The sequence below is a fragment of the Pteropus medius genome, unplaced genomic scaffold, assembly GCF_902729225.1.
Source record: "Pteropus medius unplaced genomic scaffold, Ma_sr-lr_union100, whole genome shotgun sequence".
Taxonomy (NCBI): domain Eukaryota; kingdom Metazoa; phylum Chordata; class Mammalia; order Chiroptera; family Pteropodidae; genus Pteropus; species Pteropus medius.
This window is the reverse complement of record NW_024356249.1, coordinates 8,970,628-8,986,895: the sequence shown is the minus strand read 5'-3', so window position 1 is coordinate 8,986,895 and position 16,268 is coordinate 8,970,628. Positions and strand designations below refer to the sequence as shown.

Below are 16,268 nucleotides of genomic sequence, written 5' to 3'. Positions count from 1 at the left end.
TATCCAAGTGAACCTGGGGATATGGGAGGAGCTTGTATCGTCAACTGGGAGGAGCTTGATTCTATAACGGGTTCAGCATTTCGCTTCCCTCTAGAAGTGAGTGGCGAAGTAGCATTCCTTAACAACAGAAACTTGGTGAGAAGTAGCACGGGAGGAGGAATCATGAAATATGGAGAAAAGACCACTTGAAAGAACTGATAAAGTGCAGAGTTTTCTAGGATGATAGCACAAGCTGCAGGGCTACATTAAGACAGGGCCTGGATACTGGTTTGGAACAAGAAAAGACTAGCTTTGCTTAAGAGTCCAGCCGGCTTAATTACTGGCTGGTGGGCATACTTAAGACACATCTAACCTGAGGGAAACGGACCAGGAGAGAAAGCGATGATAAAAGGGAATGGAACTAGAGCAACCTCATAAAGGGACGAAGGAGGTAATGAAAGGTTAACTTCGACGGCCTAATGCTCAAAGGAGAAATATTGGAGGCTAGACGGGAAAGTGCCTTCCTACCCAGGGGGTTATGGATCCAGGGTGGCTGCAGATTAGAAGTGCAGGTCCACCAGGGGCCAGAGGGGACAACCTGGGATTCAGACCCAGCAATGGTGCCAACTTGAATCTACCTCGTGTTAGAGTGAGTAAACTGGTCTATCGTCCAACACAGACGAGATTGGGCAGGGGCTCCCAGAACCCACATCTGAAAAGGGAGTTCGGAGAGGGGCTAAAAGAAGGCAGGTTAAGCCCCAAGTGTAACTGAATGATGACCAGGGATAACTATTTACTAGTACTTCTACGATTTCTTGTAACTGTATCTTCCCCACCATTTGTTCATTTTGTTAATTTTTGTTCTTTCCTGTACTTGTAGTAAAAATTGTTTTTTCCTGTACTAGTAATAAAAATTGTTCAAAATATAAATGCGATGTATGTACTTATTTCCGTGAAAACCGGGTACCAGTTGTGAATGCTCTGCAGTGAATATGGGAAGAGATGAACTCAGGTGGGAAATGAGGAAAAGAAATCAAGGACAGCAAATGCCTGACATTCAGAAGAGACAGGTCAAAAGACCTCAAATCCCCAAATTTGTCAAGACTACTACTGGCACTAGCTGCTGGTTCCCCTCTAAAGCCACCCTCCACCCGCTGCCAACTTTCAGACTGCATATGGTTCAAGTAGAGAATTACAAAGCCTTTCCCATACATGCACACACAACTGTTGGTGAAGAGACTCATTAGGCTGAAACATACGCTCACATGCCAGCCTTACACTGCATGACCTTCGAAAATGACATATTTTAAAATGCCATGGATCTACTAAATAAAAAGCCCTCAAGATGCTCTGGAAAGAAATATCAGGGAGAAGCAGGCCACGCTTCTTCACAGGAGGCATCGGGTATATGAAACCTCGTCAGTGGTTACACTGTTTCACCAGAAAGCCTGAGGTCCTTTTTGAACTACCCCTGCATACATTCAGTTTCTCTTTTAAGATGAAAAGTACAGCAAATTTTACTCAGAGACTTAGTTATATATTAGTTATAAATAATATTCCTGCACCAGTAACTGATTTTATAAATACAAATATATCACCATTATCATTACATTTAATTCTGGAAAAGAACCATATTCTTGAACTCCAAACGTGTGTCCAGACATTTAAGAGCTCAAGCAGTAATGCATTCTTAACTACGTAAGTATATCTCTTCCCTTTTGTGGGTTCATACCTGCTGAAGAGTCATCATCGGGCAAACGGACAAGAGTGTAACATATTCCTGGTTGATTATATGTGAGGCTGAGGGCGGGAATGTAACACAGCACTTCAAAGGAATCTGATGGTTCCACCTGCACTGTCACTTTCTCCAGTAGCTGGTCATTGAGAGTATTGGTACAGTCAAACTGAAAAGGCAAACAGAAAAAAAGTTATCACTGTTTGCAAGCAAGTTCTTCCTTCTGTCCTATAACCCACAACTCAGTTCTGGAAACCTTCACTCCCTAAACAGCGCTGCAGGTCTCCTCCAAAGATTTTTCTGTAGGCCATAGGGATAGCCTTATTCTTGAGGTTTTGGGATTTTTATTATTCATTAGTTTTGTTCTCTTTTGTGAGATTTAGTTCTGCCTAACAAGATGGCAGATGTCTGATCACTACTGGGAATCAAATTGAAATCCAAGTTCTTGGAACAGCCCGCATAATTTACCCTGTTAAATGACGATTATTTTTTAATAGGTGATACTGTATGTTGCTCAACTTCTTCAGACATTTTGTTTTTATGTCCTCTTAGTTTTTAACCCATCATATGAAGGCATCTCTGTAGCTTTGGCGTTAGGAAAGAAAACAAGAAATGCTGCCAATTTGCTTTGCTATAGAAAGAACTAGAATCACAAACTAATGGGGAGTTAATACTTGTCTTCAAACATACTAAGCCCCTAAAGGAGCCAGTTAGGGCACTTATCTCACCTGGAACACAATGTGGTTGGTAAACATGTGCTTAATACAACGAACAAAATATTCTGTTTCTGCTTCTGTAAGTTGAACAGGCTCAGAAGACTTGAACAAGGGTCCTAGATTCATAAACTCAGGAATAGCAGCCAATTGTTCTATCAAGAAATAAAGAAAAGAAGGAAGAGAGTAAAATACGAAGACAAAGGGGAAAGACATTCTGGATGCCTAAAATGTCTTACATTTCCAATAGCCTGACAAATAGTTTAAAACTCTAATATCTCCCCCAAGGTTTAGTAAAACGATGTTTTTAGAGAGTTTATATATTCGATTACTAAAAGCAAAAAAAATAAATAAATAAAATAAATAAACTATATTCCTAATTTTTTTAGAATGTGAGCTCTCTGTTAACCAAGATACAGAGCAAGAACATTCCCGGTTAGAGAGTTAGCACTTGGAAATGGGAAAGCGCCACAGACCCCAGGTGGCCCCAGCAACTGTGACCTATGACAAGGTTTCAGCCGGACAAAGATTTCCTATACTGATAATTCATCAGATTTAATGAAAGTAGCAGAATGTTCCATTTACAGTGCCTAGAGTGCAGGACTTCTACCCATCGAATCATCATACCTTGGAAAATGTCTTGCCTGGAAGGAGCCAACTTCTCTGGCTTAGTAGCCACAAGTGTGATTTCTACAAAGACAGATATGAGCAATCAAGTGAGCTTCCCTCCTACTACTGAGCTGAAAATGCTGACAGACAGAAACTTCTTGAACACATATAAGGGGCTATTGCTAAATCACAGGCTTCTGTCACTTTTTTGGAGGGACGCTCAAATTAAAATGTATTTAGTAAACATATTTTGTGAAATTACAAAGCAAGCCCTAAAAATACAGAATTTGCTTTAAGTGGACCATGACATACAAAAAAAATTACTCTTAAAAGAAGGAACAATTTATAAAACAAATCTCATGATTCAAATAGAAAAAATTACCTGCATCAACAGAAAAACTGAAAATGTTCAGTTAAGATCATTCATTCTCATTTCTACCTCTAAACATTTGTTCTCTTTTTTCTTTTGAATTTTAAAGTTAGATATTCCCTGGGAATATATATTTTTTTATAATCTTGTCCCATATATTCTTTCAAGACAAACCTCCAATAGCAAAATTAAGGAATTACCAACTTCAGAAAATAAAAATAGGAGGTGACAGCAAAATTACTGCTCTAAGACACACAGTGACAACTAACCTCAAATGCTGTAATACTGAGCATTAAAACAGAGAAAAAACTTTCAATATGGGTCATGTTTCATACTGCTTTTATGAAAAAAAAACAACCCAGGACATTTTTTTAAGACCTTAATAAAAAAAAAATCCACCTTAGTTCTAAAAGATTTAGAAGTACAGAGTGACAATTAAACAAAGGTATTAGAGAAAATATGCTAACAGCTTATTCCATTGGTGAAAAACTAACAGAGTGAAGCGTTCCCATTACCTGCTTTCTGTTCAAAGACAGGAGCCATAGCGAGAGGAATAGACTTCATGTCAAATGGTTTTTCTGAAGGCTCCAATGTGTACTGGTATAAGGCTTTTTCCATCCCTGGAACAGAAACTGTCAAACCTGTGAAACACAGAAATCTCGGCATTACAACTTCTTTCCAGTGCTAGGATCCAGATGGGCCCAGATTTATAACATTTATCTATACTTTCTGAGGGAGAACAATAAAACTACAGATGTTGTAACCTAAATGATTAAAAGTAAAGGCTATTACATAAAACTGTCTTAAAATTTCATCCAAGGAAGCATGGGAACAGAGCATAAACATTTCCAGAAAAGAAAGCAACTTAGTCACGTGGAAACAATGATAGCATAAGAAAAGGGAGAAAAGGTAAACCTTTCTGTGAGGGAACTCAAGGAGGACCAGGAACAAGCAGGTATTCTTTGGACTTTTATATACTTTAGGTTTCTCTAGAAATGGAAGTGCATTCAAAGACAAAAACCATGCATTTTGCCTAGTGAAGTCAGCTCGTATGCACATCATCATGAGATATACTTCTAAGATACCATCTGGGGAACAAAAGTGTATTGTCCACATCCTCAGCTCTCACTGACCATTGAAGATATATGTAGCATTCAGTGCCATCTGCCTTTGCTGCAGCACATTCAGATAGAAGGTAGCTCTGTCCCGTACCTCATCATCAGTATCCATCATACACCTGTCCAGGGGACACAGAATAGGCATGTCACAGCACCCTAAGGATTCATAGTGTCATTATGAATCAGAAGCACTATATAAGACAGACATTAAAATAATTAGGAAGAACACAGTAACAGAAGATAGTCTGGAGTTTTTTCTGGGATCTACAACCACATGACTCTGGTAAAGACTTAAACTTCTTTATAATTAAGAAGTAGGAATATTAGGCTTTCTATGGATACTAAAAAGCATTCAGAATCCAGGCATTGTTATTACTCAAATGGCAATTTGTTTCATTTAAACCAGCCAGCCTTTGGTTTATCATTTTTCTGCTTTAATTACAAGATATAATCACAGAGTGTTTGCAAAAGCCGAGTATTTTCCTCATCAAATAGGGAGTCATGGAGACCATAAAAAGCTGATATTTTCAACTCTACTTAGTGAATCACTTTGAAGCTGGCCTCTATTACACAAATTGAGACACATGCATTAAAGTCACTTTCTCAAAATCATACAGAGAGAAATCCAAAGTCAAATTTTATAGTTTTAGCACATACAAAATTACTAGATAAGGACAAAATTGCCATTTGCCCCTCACTTACTCCATCAGCTCTACTCTTAGGCCCTGTAATGCACTTGATACGGTACAATGAGGAATTCTATATTCAGTCATATGGTGGTGTTTATTTTAAAAAGATAAAAGGCATTCTTTTACTTACCTTTGTAGGAGTACAAGGATGCTTGGGAGAAGATTCTCATTCTGAGCCCCAAATTTAGCCAAAGCACTCACAGCAGCTATATTGAAGCATAAAACGAAGCAACATAAATACTGGTTTCTAGAGTTAAGTAGTAATCATTCAAAAAAATTAGAGAAGCTTCCCAATGTTCAGGGGAAATAAACTTGTTTTATCGTGTGTTTCTTGATCTCATTTCTTTGACCCATTTACACATAAACAGAAATCTTCAGGCCCAAGAGGCTCTGAATGGGAAAATCTTCCATGCAGTGTGGGAAAGGAATCATGTTTTATGAGCTATCCTCTACTGTGACCACGAATCTTTATATACCGTACTGAATAATTAAGCTCTAATCTCAAACAACCAGCTCAACAAAGATTGATTGCTCTCCTAACTTTTGTCAGGAACTGTGACAGGTGCTGGGGGGAGAAAGAGGAAAGACTCAGATAGAACCTGACTTGAAGGAGTTGCGCACTAGTGGGAAAGACAGGCAAGTAAAGGGATAATGACAACGCAGCACAGTAAGTCCACATCCTGGAGAACTACATCCAGGATGCTATCTGAATACAGAGAGGGGACTTTAAATCAGAATTGGTGGAGGAGAAGTAAGACGGGGAGTTAACACTTATTACTTGAGTTAAATTGTGAAGAACTAGCAGAGTTAGCCTAGAGGGAATGGGCAGGAAAAAGAGTATTGGCAGAATGACAAGTGAAGACCTCGGCCCAGAGAAGTACGCTTGGATTAACACTGGAACTGGACACAGGTGAGTAAGGCTGACCTGTATTGGAGAGCAGGAGACAAGTGAGAGCCAAGAGATAAAATAAAAATAGGTGTAGTTTAACCTCAAAGTTATTATTAAAGGAGGTTAAATACGGGATAAATGTATTTGTAGCAGAGTGTGCTATGCAAAATTAGTAAGCAGGTTTTGTAGGCAAAGACTGTTTTTGGAGCGGAGTACGGAGAACAGACTGGATCTGTGTAAGGCTAGAAGCAATCAGACTAGGTGGGTGCTGGAAACAGACGAGAGCCTAAGGCAGCACCCTTGAAAACAGGAAAATGAAGAAATATTAAGAAGACAGAACTGATAGAATTTTGCCAAAGAACAGATGAGGGGGAAAAAAAAAGTGGAATAAGTTTCTGCCTTTGAACTGAGTTGATAAAGGTGAGGATTTCAGTTTAGGTGAGTTGGAATTTCAAGTTGAAATGCCTTAGACAGTTGGGCCTACAAGTTCAGGAAAGAGGTGTGACTTCAATGTCACAGCATATCAAGAGAGCTCTGAAAATGATCACCATAAAAAACAGGTAGTTAAGAAGACAAACCCCTAAGGAAAACTAAGATTTTAAGGAACGGAAGGAAATCTCTCTAAATAAGACTGCGGAGCGATGGGAAGATGCAGGTTGTTGTGGAAGCCAAGGGAAAGGTTTTCATGAAGCGTTTAGTCAATAGTACATCAAACTGACTGAGAGGTGAACAAAGATAAGAACTTTAAGGTGTCTAACTTGATTTTCAAACTACCATATAAGTAGTATTTAAAAAAAATAGTTTCAGAGGATTTTTAATGGAGAGAGCTAGATGTGAGTTGGAGAGAAAATGAAGAATAAGTTCATGGAGGCAGCTAGTAATGGCGACTTTAATTTTCTCTGACAGAGAAAATACAGTCAGTAGCTAGTGAAAGATAACAGACCAAAGGAGGGTTCATATTTTAATAGGAGAGAGTCTAACCTGTTCATATGCTAAGAGGAAGGAATGATTAAAGAGAAAGTAAAAAAAAAAAAAATCCTAAGACCTGTTTAATAAGACACTTAAAAAATACAGATGCACACACACAAATTTCATAGACATTCAAACTTATGGTACAACTCTGAAAAAATGGATACTGGCATCACGGTATTCCCATTATACCAAATGCCAAGGGTTATTTGTCCCTAATATAAGGCAAAACTCAGGATGGAAATTGGAATACAGAGAAAGAGCTGTATATCTGGGGCCTAAGTATGCTCCAAGATGCCACCATCAAACAGACCTCACGACTTCATTTTCCAGTTTCATCACCACCCCCTTGAGTTACGCATTTCAGAAGATCAGCAGTGACATCATTATCAGTGTTCCAACGACTCACCAGCTCGGACAGCCTCATTCTCCAGTACGACCCTATTAAAAATAAAGCGGATATATTTGGAGGGGACAGGCGTTCTGGGGCCCTCTTTGCCCAACAAGTGTAGAATCTTAGTAGCCAGAACAGTGTGTTCGCAGTCTTCGATGAATTCACAAAGGTGGGCTAGGCCCGCTTCTTTGCTCTCCGGGTTCTCTTCCACAATGCCGATTATGCAGTCTACGATGGCGCGCTTGTATTCGAAGCCTCCCTGGCAAAAGAGAAAACTGCCATTCATCCTGAGGATGCTTTCTGGAAAAATGCTTATACTCTGGAGGCTCATGCTCATAGTATGCAAATTTCCTTCCCCTTCCCTGATGAAAAGAACAAAAGTGGTTTTTCTCCAAGGGGGAAAGTCACTGCGATGGCACGTTTAGTAATAAGACAGCAATCAGAATTAAGCATACTATTTGAGAGGCATGCTGAAATGACAAAGAAAGCTGCTTTAAATGCTAAGGTATTTAACAGAAACCATAAGAATTTGAGAGCAACTTCCAACGATTAAGAAGTAGTCCACCTACATCGTCTCGGAGCATGTTGGAGAGGAAAGTCATCATGACGCTGTGCTTTCGAGGGTATTTCTGACAGAGAGCACTAATTGCCTGCACAACCACCACCTGTAGAAAAACAAACAAAAGGCCATTCGCTTTTATGATGACTGTACGACTACCACTCAAAAAAAAAAAAAAACAGAAAAGATGTTCATCTTTGTAACTTTAGCTAGTAAGCATAGTTATTTAATGCAAGCTAAGAGGCGCTGTATTTACTCAAAATGACAATAATGGTTCTTCATGAAAAATAAGCAAGGAGACCTCAAGGGAAAAGAAAAAGCAACGTAAAAATGAAGTTCATTCAAGAGACCCTACCCCTCTGCTCCAAGCAAATAAGCACATATAATTTTTAAAGTGAGCAGTAAAGATTAAAAGCTTGAACAGATTGATTTCCATAGAAGAAACAGAGGAAGTTACCAAGGAACTATTTTACAAAATGGTTTCTAGGAGAATTTTACCACAACTTTTTTACTGGGATCTGTGACCAGTGTCAAAAAGTGAGAACAATGTGAGATTTTACCCTACTTGCAAGCTAACAAGTTAGCTTGTTACATGGATGTTAGTAAAAAACACGAGAATCCTGGATGGGAGATCAAAGACAGTAAATTACTCACAGCAACAGCAATGGCTAGAGTACACATATTTAGGGCCGTTCTCCTGAGCCCCAGTTCCCACAGGGCAACACAAAAAGGGCTAGAACTGCAGTAGGTTGCACTTCAGGACAAGAACCTGAGGTGTGGCACTTGAATATTTGATAGTGGCAGTAAGCATGTCGGTCCTCTGTTCTGAAGGGAAACATTATCTTTATTACACTGGACAGTGAGCATGTTTGCTTTTTACTCTAGAGGGAGCACTAGCTGTATCTTCTAGGGCTGTATGGAAACCTGACCTTTACTTTTACAGGGAGACAATGTCTTTCCTCAGGCTGGAAGCTATCTTGCACTACACAAAGGGAACAAAGCTGGGACAGTAGGAAACAAAGGGCAGCTAGTGCCTAACTTGCAAGGTTTGCAGAAATACAAGAAACTCATGGAGAATTGAGAATTGTCTCCCATAAACCAGATAGTCCCAAATCTGTATACATCATTTCAGAGCATAGAAAATGAAGAAAAACATTCAATCTTTTTATGAAGCAATAACACCTAAACTTAATAAAGATGGTATATATAGGAAAGGAAAAAATTACACAAATCATTTATGAATATTGATGCAAAAATTCTAAGTGATAATTAGACTAATACTCGAACACTACAGTAAGAAAATAGTATGTCATGGTGAAATGGGGTTTATATCAAGAAGGCAAGAATGGTTCACCATTAGAACTGATTAATATAATGCATCATATTAGTGAATCTATGGAGAAAAATCACGATTATATCAACGGATGCTGAAAAGCCTTTGATAAACTCTAACATCCATTCCTAATAAAAATTCTTGAAAAAATAGGAATAGATGAATGGTTCCATTTTATACACACACACACATATACATACGTGCACATGCACAAACACCCCAATCCTAATGTTAGCATATTAATAGAGAATCCCGAGACTCATTCCCATTAAGGTCAGAAACAATACAAGGATGCCGCTATCTTGACTATTATTTAACATTATTCTGGAGATATCAGCCAATGCAATTAGACAAGAGAAAACAGAGGAATAAGAATTAGAAAATAAAAGACAAAACTACCTTTATTTGCAGATGACTTTATAGTATACCTGAAAACCCTAGAGAATCAATAATAAAACTAACTCAACAAAATAATTCAGCAAGGTAGTAGGATACAAAATTTACATGCAAAAACAATACTATTCATATGCATGAATAATAACTAGTTAAAAGATACAATGGACAAAAAAGCATTTATAATAGCAACAACAAAAAGATCAAGTACTCAGGAAAGCATTTTAAAGACATTCAAAACTAATATAAAAATGTAGTAAAATCTCTTGAAAGGCACAAAAGTAGATAAATTATAAGACATCCCTTGTTCTTGGTTAAAATGTCAACATCATCAAAATCTCTTTTCTACCCTAATTTAACATATAAACTTAATGTTAACCCAATAAAAATGCCAATGAGGTTTTTTATAAAGTTAGATCAGTTAAAACTAAAGTTCATAAGGATAAATATACATGTAAGAATAGCTAGGGAACAATGAAAATAAAAAGCTATGAGGGGGACTAACAGCTATTAATACATCCTACAAAGCTTCTATATTTAAAATAGTGTACGGTACTAATGTATGAATAAAGAGAACATAGAATAGACTAGAAAGCCCCCAAATAGACCCAAGTACATATGAAATTTTAGTATATGTTAAAAGTGGTACCTTAAATCACTGGGACAAAGACAGTCTTTTAAATAAAACTTGGGGGGATAACTGGATAGTGACTGGAAAAGGATGAGATCCATTTCTCATACCATATATAATAAAATCCAATGGATCAGATAGCTAAATGTAAAACATGAAACTATGCAAGTACTAGAAGAAAACATAGGTGAATTCTCATTTACCCATTCAGATCTTATAATTTGAAGGGAAAGGCTTTCTAACTATTACTCAAAACTCAAATGCAATCAAATAAAAGATTGACAAATTTGATTACATAAAAAAAAAAAAACTTTTGCACAAAAAAAAGACATAAGAAAAAGAAAAATGACAAACTGGGAGAAAATATAACATTTCACAGATAAAGAAATAATATCCCTGATATACAAAAGACTAAGTTATTGAAGAAACAAAAGACCAAAAATCCTATAGAAACTGGAGAAAAGACATAAGCAGACAATATTCAAAAAGATGAATTAAACGATCCTTAAAAATATGAAAAGATGTTTAACTTCCCTCATAATAAAAGAAATCCTGATTAAAACTACATTAAGATACCTTTCAACCTAGCATATGGAGCTCTAGGGATTTACCCTAAAGATATACCTCCAACGTTTCAAGAAAACATATGAAAAAGGTTACCCACTGCGGCATTTATTTGTAATTGCAAAATATCTAAATGTCTAAGCATAAGAGATTCGTTCAATAAACTACATCACAAAATGACCTTCATAGGTTCCCCAAAACGTCTGCCTCAATATACAGGCTGTTGGCTTTTTAAAAGTTTAGATATAACACAGACAACAGTTTAGTGGTTACCAGAGTAAAAGGAGGGAAGGAAGGAGGTAGAAAAAGGGTAAAGGGGGTCAAATATGGTGACGGAAGCCAATTTAATTCTGGGTGATGAACACACAATGCAACATATAGATGACATATTATTGAACTGTACATGTAAAATCTATATTTTATCAACCAATGTCACCCAACAAATTCAATTTTTTAAAAAGTCTACATATATAATAGAAGAGAGTAAATAAGTAAAAAGAGGGGTAGTTATACTTCTTTAGAAATATGAATGAAAGAATAAAATCTTTCTACTTTAATTATTCTTTTGTTCTTCTGATTATCTCTAACACATTCTCACCAGTTCTATTCAACAATGTACTGGAAGTCCTAGCCATTTTAATAAGGCAAGAAAAAGAAAAGAAAAGCATTTGGATTAGAAATGGAAAAGTAAAACTGCCCCTATTAACAGAGAATGTGATTATATAGAAGACCTATGTAAATAATATATGTAACTATTAGAACTAATACAGTACTTAGCAAGGATATCAAGTTATGAGAACATAAAAAAAGTATTTGTATATACTAGTAGCAAATGATGAAAAGAAATTTTAATAAAATAGAATCAAAAAAGCATAAAATATTTCAATATATATTTAATAAAAGACATGCAAGACCTCTAGAGTAAATGCTACAACATATTGCTCAGAGAAATTAAAGACCGAAATAAAGGGAAAGGTATACCATATTCATGAACTGCAAGAATTATCATTGTTAAGATGTGAATTCTCCCCAAATATAAATTCAACACATCCCTGATCATAATCCTAGCAGGCTTTGTTTTAAAGAGGTTATAAGCTGATTCTAAATCTTATGGAAATGCAAAGGAGCTAAAATATTAAAAAAGGACAGAGTTGAAAGACTACACTTAACATTTAAAAGGTTCCATAAAAAAAACAATAAACACAGCATTGTACTGGCATAGGACTGACAAGTGGATCAATGGAATATGATAAGGAGCCCAGAAATATACCTACAATTATATGGTTATCTACTTTTCAGACAAAGATGCCAAAGAACTCCAATGGGGAAAGAGAAGTCTTTTCAAATTATGCTGGAATGATGGGATATTATTATGTAAAAAAACTGAATTTATCATACACAATACACCAATATTAATTCAAGCTGCATCATAAAACAAAATGAAAAAGCTGAAACCATAAAATATTTACAATAAAACAAGAAGATATCTTTAAGACTTAAAAGTAGACAAAGGTTTCTTTGGACACAGAATGCAAACTATGAAAGAAATAAATTAATAAATTTGACTTCATAAAAACAAAACTTCGGCTCATCAAAAGATACTGCTAAAAAAAGAAATAGGCGAGCCAGAGACTAGGAGAAAACATGATCATATTCTAACTCTTACCTTGAACTCATCTGAGATTTCGGACACAAAAGACGATATCTGCTTCATGAGCCTGTCCACACTGCTCTCACTTCCTGTTTTGAGAAGTGTAGTAATGGCAAGGGTGGCGATGCTTCTGTTTGAGTCTGTGATCAAGTTTTCTAAATCCAGATTGCAGGCAGTAACAGCAGAGGGGTGCTTCATCGCCACCTTGTGGAAGGGCAAGAAAAATACTAAGCAAATTGCCACTGATAAAGACCAGAATGTTAAAAAGCAAAGGAAGAAATCATTTCAATTTAAATAACAAGTGACTTTTTAAAATCTGAACAGGACAACATGGGTTAAAAGAAATTGTTTCAAGAAGAACTTTTCCAAATAAGATATGTCAATTTATAAATGATTAACAGCCACAGTCATATAGTATAGCATAGCACTTTCTTTTCCCAGTTTTCTATAACCTGTATAACAATATTGGTCTGTCTTTTATTAGTTTTTCCTTATAGTACATGTGTACATGGGCATCTATTTCATTAGAAGTTAGTATCTCTGAGAATAGGACTTAGCATGGTAAACACTGCTCAAAGACTGTTAGTATCTTACCACTTAGAAAACATTTCCATATTTAAACAAGCAAACTCTAGCCAAACTGAATTGCCTGTAGTCACAAAAACATGTTTGTCATTCTCCTTTGTTTCTGTCAATGTCGTTCACCTCTCTGCCTGTCCCAATATTAATACAGAATCCTTTACTCACAAACTTAAAGTCTGAAAACTAGGCAAAGTATTGGTATAAAAATTCATTTAACGGCAAACATGACCCAAACTAATTAAGTCTTAATTTATTACAGTTAGTAAGGATAGTCAAATGGCAGTGCAGTAATATTAATGTGTCTAATGCTGGGGTGCTGGCTCCAGGCCCAATGGGGTTAGTATATAAGAGATAGCATCACGTAACCTTTCTAAAATTCACAAAATACTGAATTCTGAGATACATCTGGCTCCAAGACTATAGATGAAGGAATGTGCACCTATATCAACTCTTTGAAATACAATTCAAATAGTTGTTCTTTTTTATTTTATTTTTAAAAATTTTTTAATTTTATTATTATTTTTTCAGGCGATGCAACCCTTGGCTGACCTCACAGATTGCAAGGACCTTGTCAGCTTACAATCCCTTATTTTTTATTTTATTTATTTTTTACGTCTACAGCACCTGGTCTTCCTAGGTGGTCTCCCATCCAAGTACTAACCAGGCCCGACCCTGCTTAGCTTCCAAGATCAGACAGGATCGGGCTTGTTCAGGGTGGCATAACTGTAGACCCTCAAATAGCTGTTCTATAAAGGCTCCTCTAAATTCTCTCCTCCAATTGTTCATACAATTAATTTATAATCAATCACATACTGCCTTATGACAAGTCTTCTACTGCATTAAACTTTAGTATTATTTATTTTAAATTATTATGGTTATTTAATTTATCCTATTTCTGTACTGTATCCTCTAGTCCCAGGCCTTATGGTAGCCAAAGCCACATGTTACTACTAAGCATCTGAAATGTTGCTAGTTTAAACTGAGATGCAGTGAATATAAAATATATACTCAATGTGAAAGATTTAATATGAAAAAATAAGACAAATATCTTCAATAAATTTATACTGATTACATATTAATATTACATTTTATACATATTAAGGTAAGTATATATTAAAATTAATCTCATCCTTTAAAAATTTTAAGTGATTATGTTAAGATTTAAAATTTCATATGTGACTAACATTTTGTTTCTATTGGACAGTGCTACTACAGACCAGCACTGCCCAAAAAAACTATCTGCAATGATGGAAATGTCCCATATCTGCACTGACCAAAATGATAGTCACTGACCTCATGTGGCTCCTGAGCACAAGAAGTATGATTAGAGTGACTGAGGAATTAATTTTTTAATTTTATTTAATATTATTTAAATGAAAACAGTCCTTTATAGCTAATAGCCATCATATTGGACAGTGTGACTCTTGACTATAATGTGCTTAAAAGTCAGAAATGAATTACAATCTTTAGTTGAATAATAGTGAAAATGGCAATACTAAAGGCCACAAATATAAGTGAGGTGCTACAGAAGTGAAACCCATAAATCACATCTACTAATCTTGAAGAGAAAGCCAAATGTTTAATATTTATGTTTCTCAAATATTGATATGTCAATAGATAGCAAAGGGACACCTACCTTGTTCAAGGTCCTCACAGCTGCATATCTCAAAGCTGGCTTAGGAGAGCTACAGAACAACTGAAGAACTAGAAGAAAAAAAAAAGACCACTGTGAATATAGCTCATTTCACCATATAGCATGTATCTGAAAATACAGTATATGAAGAATCATAATCAACATATGCATAAGGAAATTAGATCACAGGCATCAAAAATTCACACAAAAAATGTATCATCAAAAATAGAAAAAGCTCTTTTTCTTGAGCTATAAAAACTTTAAATATAAAAAACAGTTTATTTGTTCTAAAAATTACTATACTCATTAATTTTTTAATTTAATGGATAGGAATATTTATAGTTATAAGAACAAATGGGCTTTTTAAACATTAAAGAGAACTGAAGTCATTAAAGTTACTTCAGAAAGAGAAATAAGTAAAGAATAACTAAAAGAACTCATCTACAAATCAGAATGCAAAGGCTACACACACACACACACACAGAGCTAAAGTTCAAAAATCATTCTTAATACTTATCCTGCAGACCTCTGAAGCTTAAAACAAAGACATAAGAATATAAACAAATGCCAGCTATCAAACATATGACTAACCTGAAACAGCAGGTGCCAACTCCCTTGCAGTACAGTTAGGTAGATGGATGATAGCTGAAGCAGCTTCATAAATAACCATTTCATGTTTATTTCTCAAGCAGCTCTCAATGAAATCAAAGAGTGGACTTTCGTGACTGACAATAAAAATATACAGGCCATAATTAGATATCAATAACCACAGAGGCAATATGCATGTGGTTAAAAGCACAGACTGGGAAACACTTTTGAAATTATGGATGAAGGACCTCTGAAAATCCACTCCTCCATAAAAACAATAAGAACACGGGCATAAATTTTCAAAAATCAACTTTTTCAGCATTCTAGAAATTAGCCAAAGGCTTGCAACAATCCCAGGAACATTTACTCAACAAAAACAGCTGAATCTTTATAAGGACAGTAAGCTTTCTGGTGTTTTTTTAACTTACTCTATTTCCATCCCCTCTTCCCAGTTTCATGGCAGCCTTAGAAACCAACAGCCTCAAAACCATAGTAGCTATGAAAGCTAGCAGCCTAGGAGCCACTGGAGGAGGCAGATGGGTCTACAGTTCCCTCAAAAGCCCTGTCCCCAGAGAACTGTCACTATTTGACCTGATTGGTACTTCCTAGAAAAGCCCCATTCATGAAATTAATCTTTATTTCATATGACTCAGAGCTCATTCAGTGAGGAAAGTCCTATATCCCCAAGGAAACTGTCCCCCACAAAAGTCCTATATCCCCAAGGAACCTGGCAATTGTTTAACACTGCAGTTGCCAGAGGCAGTTCGGGCAAATAAGAAGCTGCACAAAAAAACTTAAAAGGAAAATCTGAGGAATGAGATGTCCACAGGGAGTTTTGACAATTTCTGATATATTTCTAGAAATCTAAA

General features: G+C 36.1%; 1 protein-coding gene and 1 non-coding gene across 3 annotated transcripts in view; both read right to left on the bottom strand.

The window, feature by feature from the left end:
* The window catches only part of COPG2 (coat protein complex I subunit gamma 2), a 110,596-nt gene that overhangs the window by 50,306 nt on the left and 44,022 nt on the right, over positions 1-16,268 (bottom strand). For both annotated transcript variants that reach the window (XM_039861069.1, XM_039861070.1), the window contains exons 10-20: positions 15,403-15,536; positions 14,815-14,882; positions 12,612-12,800; positions 8,035-8,130; positions 7,481-7,724; positions 5,344-5,419; positions 4,540-4,643; positions 3,922-4,047; positions 3,055-3,117; positions 2,443-2,582; positions 1,712-1,883 (exon numbers count right to left, since the gene is read on the bottom strand). In XM_039861069.1, the coding sequence (XP_039717003.1) occupies positions 1,712-1,883; positions 2,443-2,582; positions 3,055-3,117; positions 3,922-4,047; positions 4,540-4,643; positions 5,344-5,419; positions 7,481-7,724; positions 8,035-8,130; positions 12,612-12,800; positions 14,815-14,882; positions 15,403-15,536 (1,412 nt within the window). The remainder of the gene's footprint in view (positions 1-1,711; positions 1,884-2,442; positions 2,583-3,054; positions 3,118-3,921; positions 4,048-4,539; positions 4,644-5,343; positions 5,420-7,480; positions 7,725-8,034; positions 8,131-12,611; positions 12,801-14,814; positions 14,883-15,402; positions 15,537-16,268) is intronic.
* On the bottom strand, positions 13,791-13,909 carry LOC120601377 (5S ribosomal RNA). The gene has a single exon (XR_005652425.1). It is a non-coding gene; the product is annotated as a 5S ribosomal RNA (ribosomal RNA).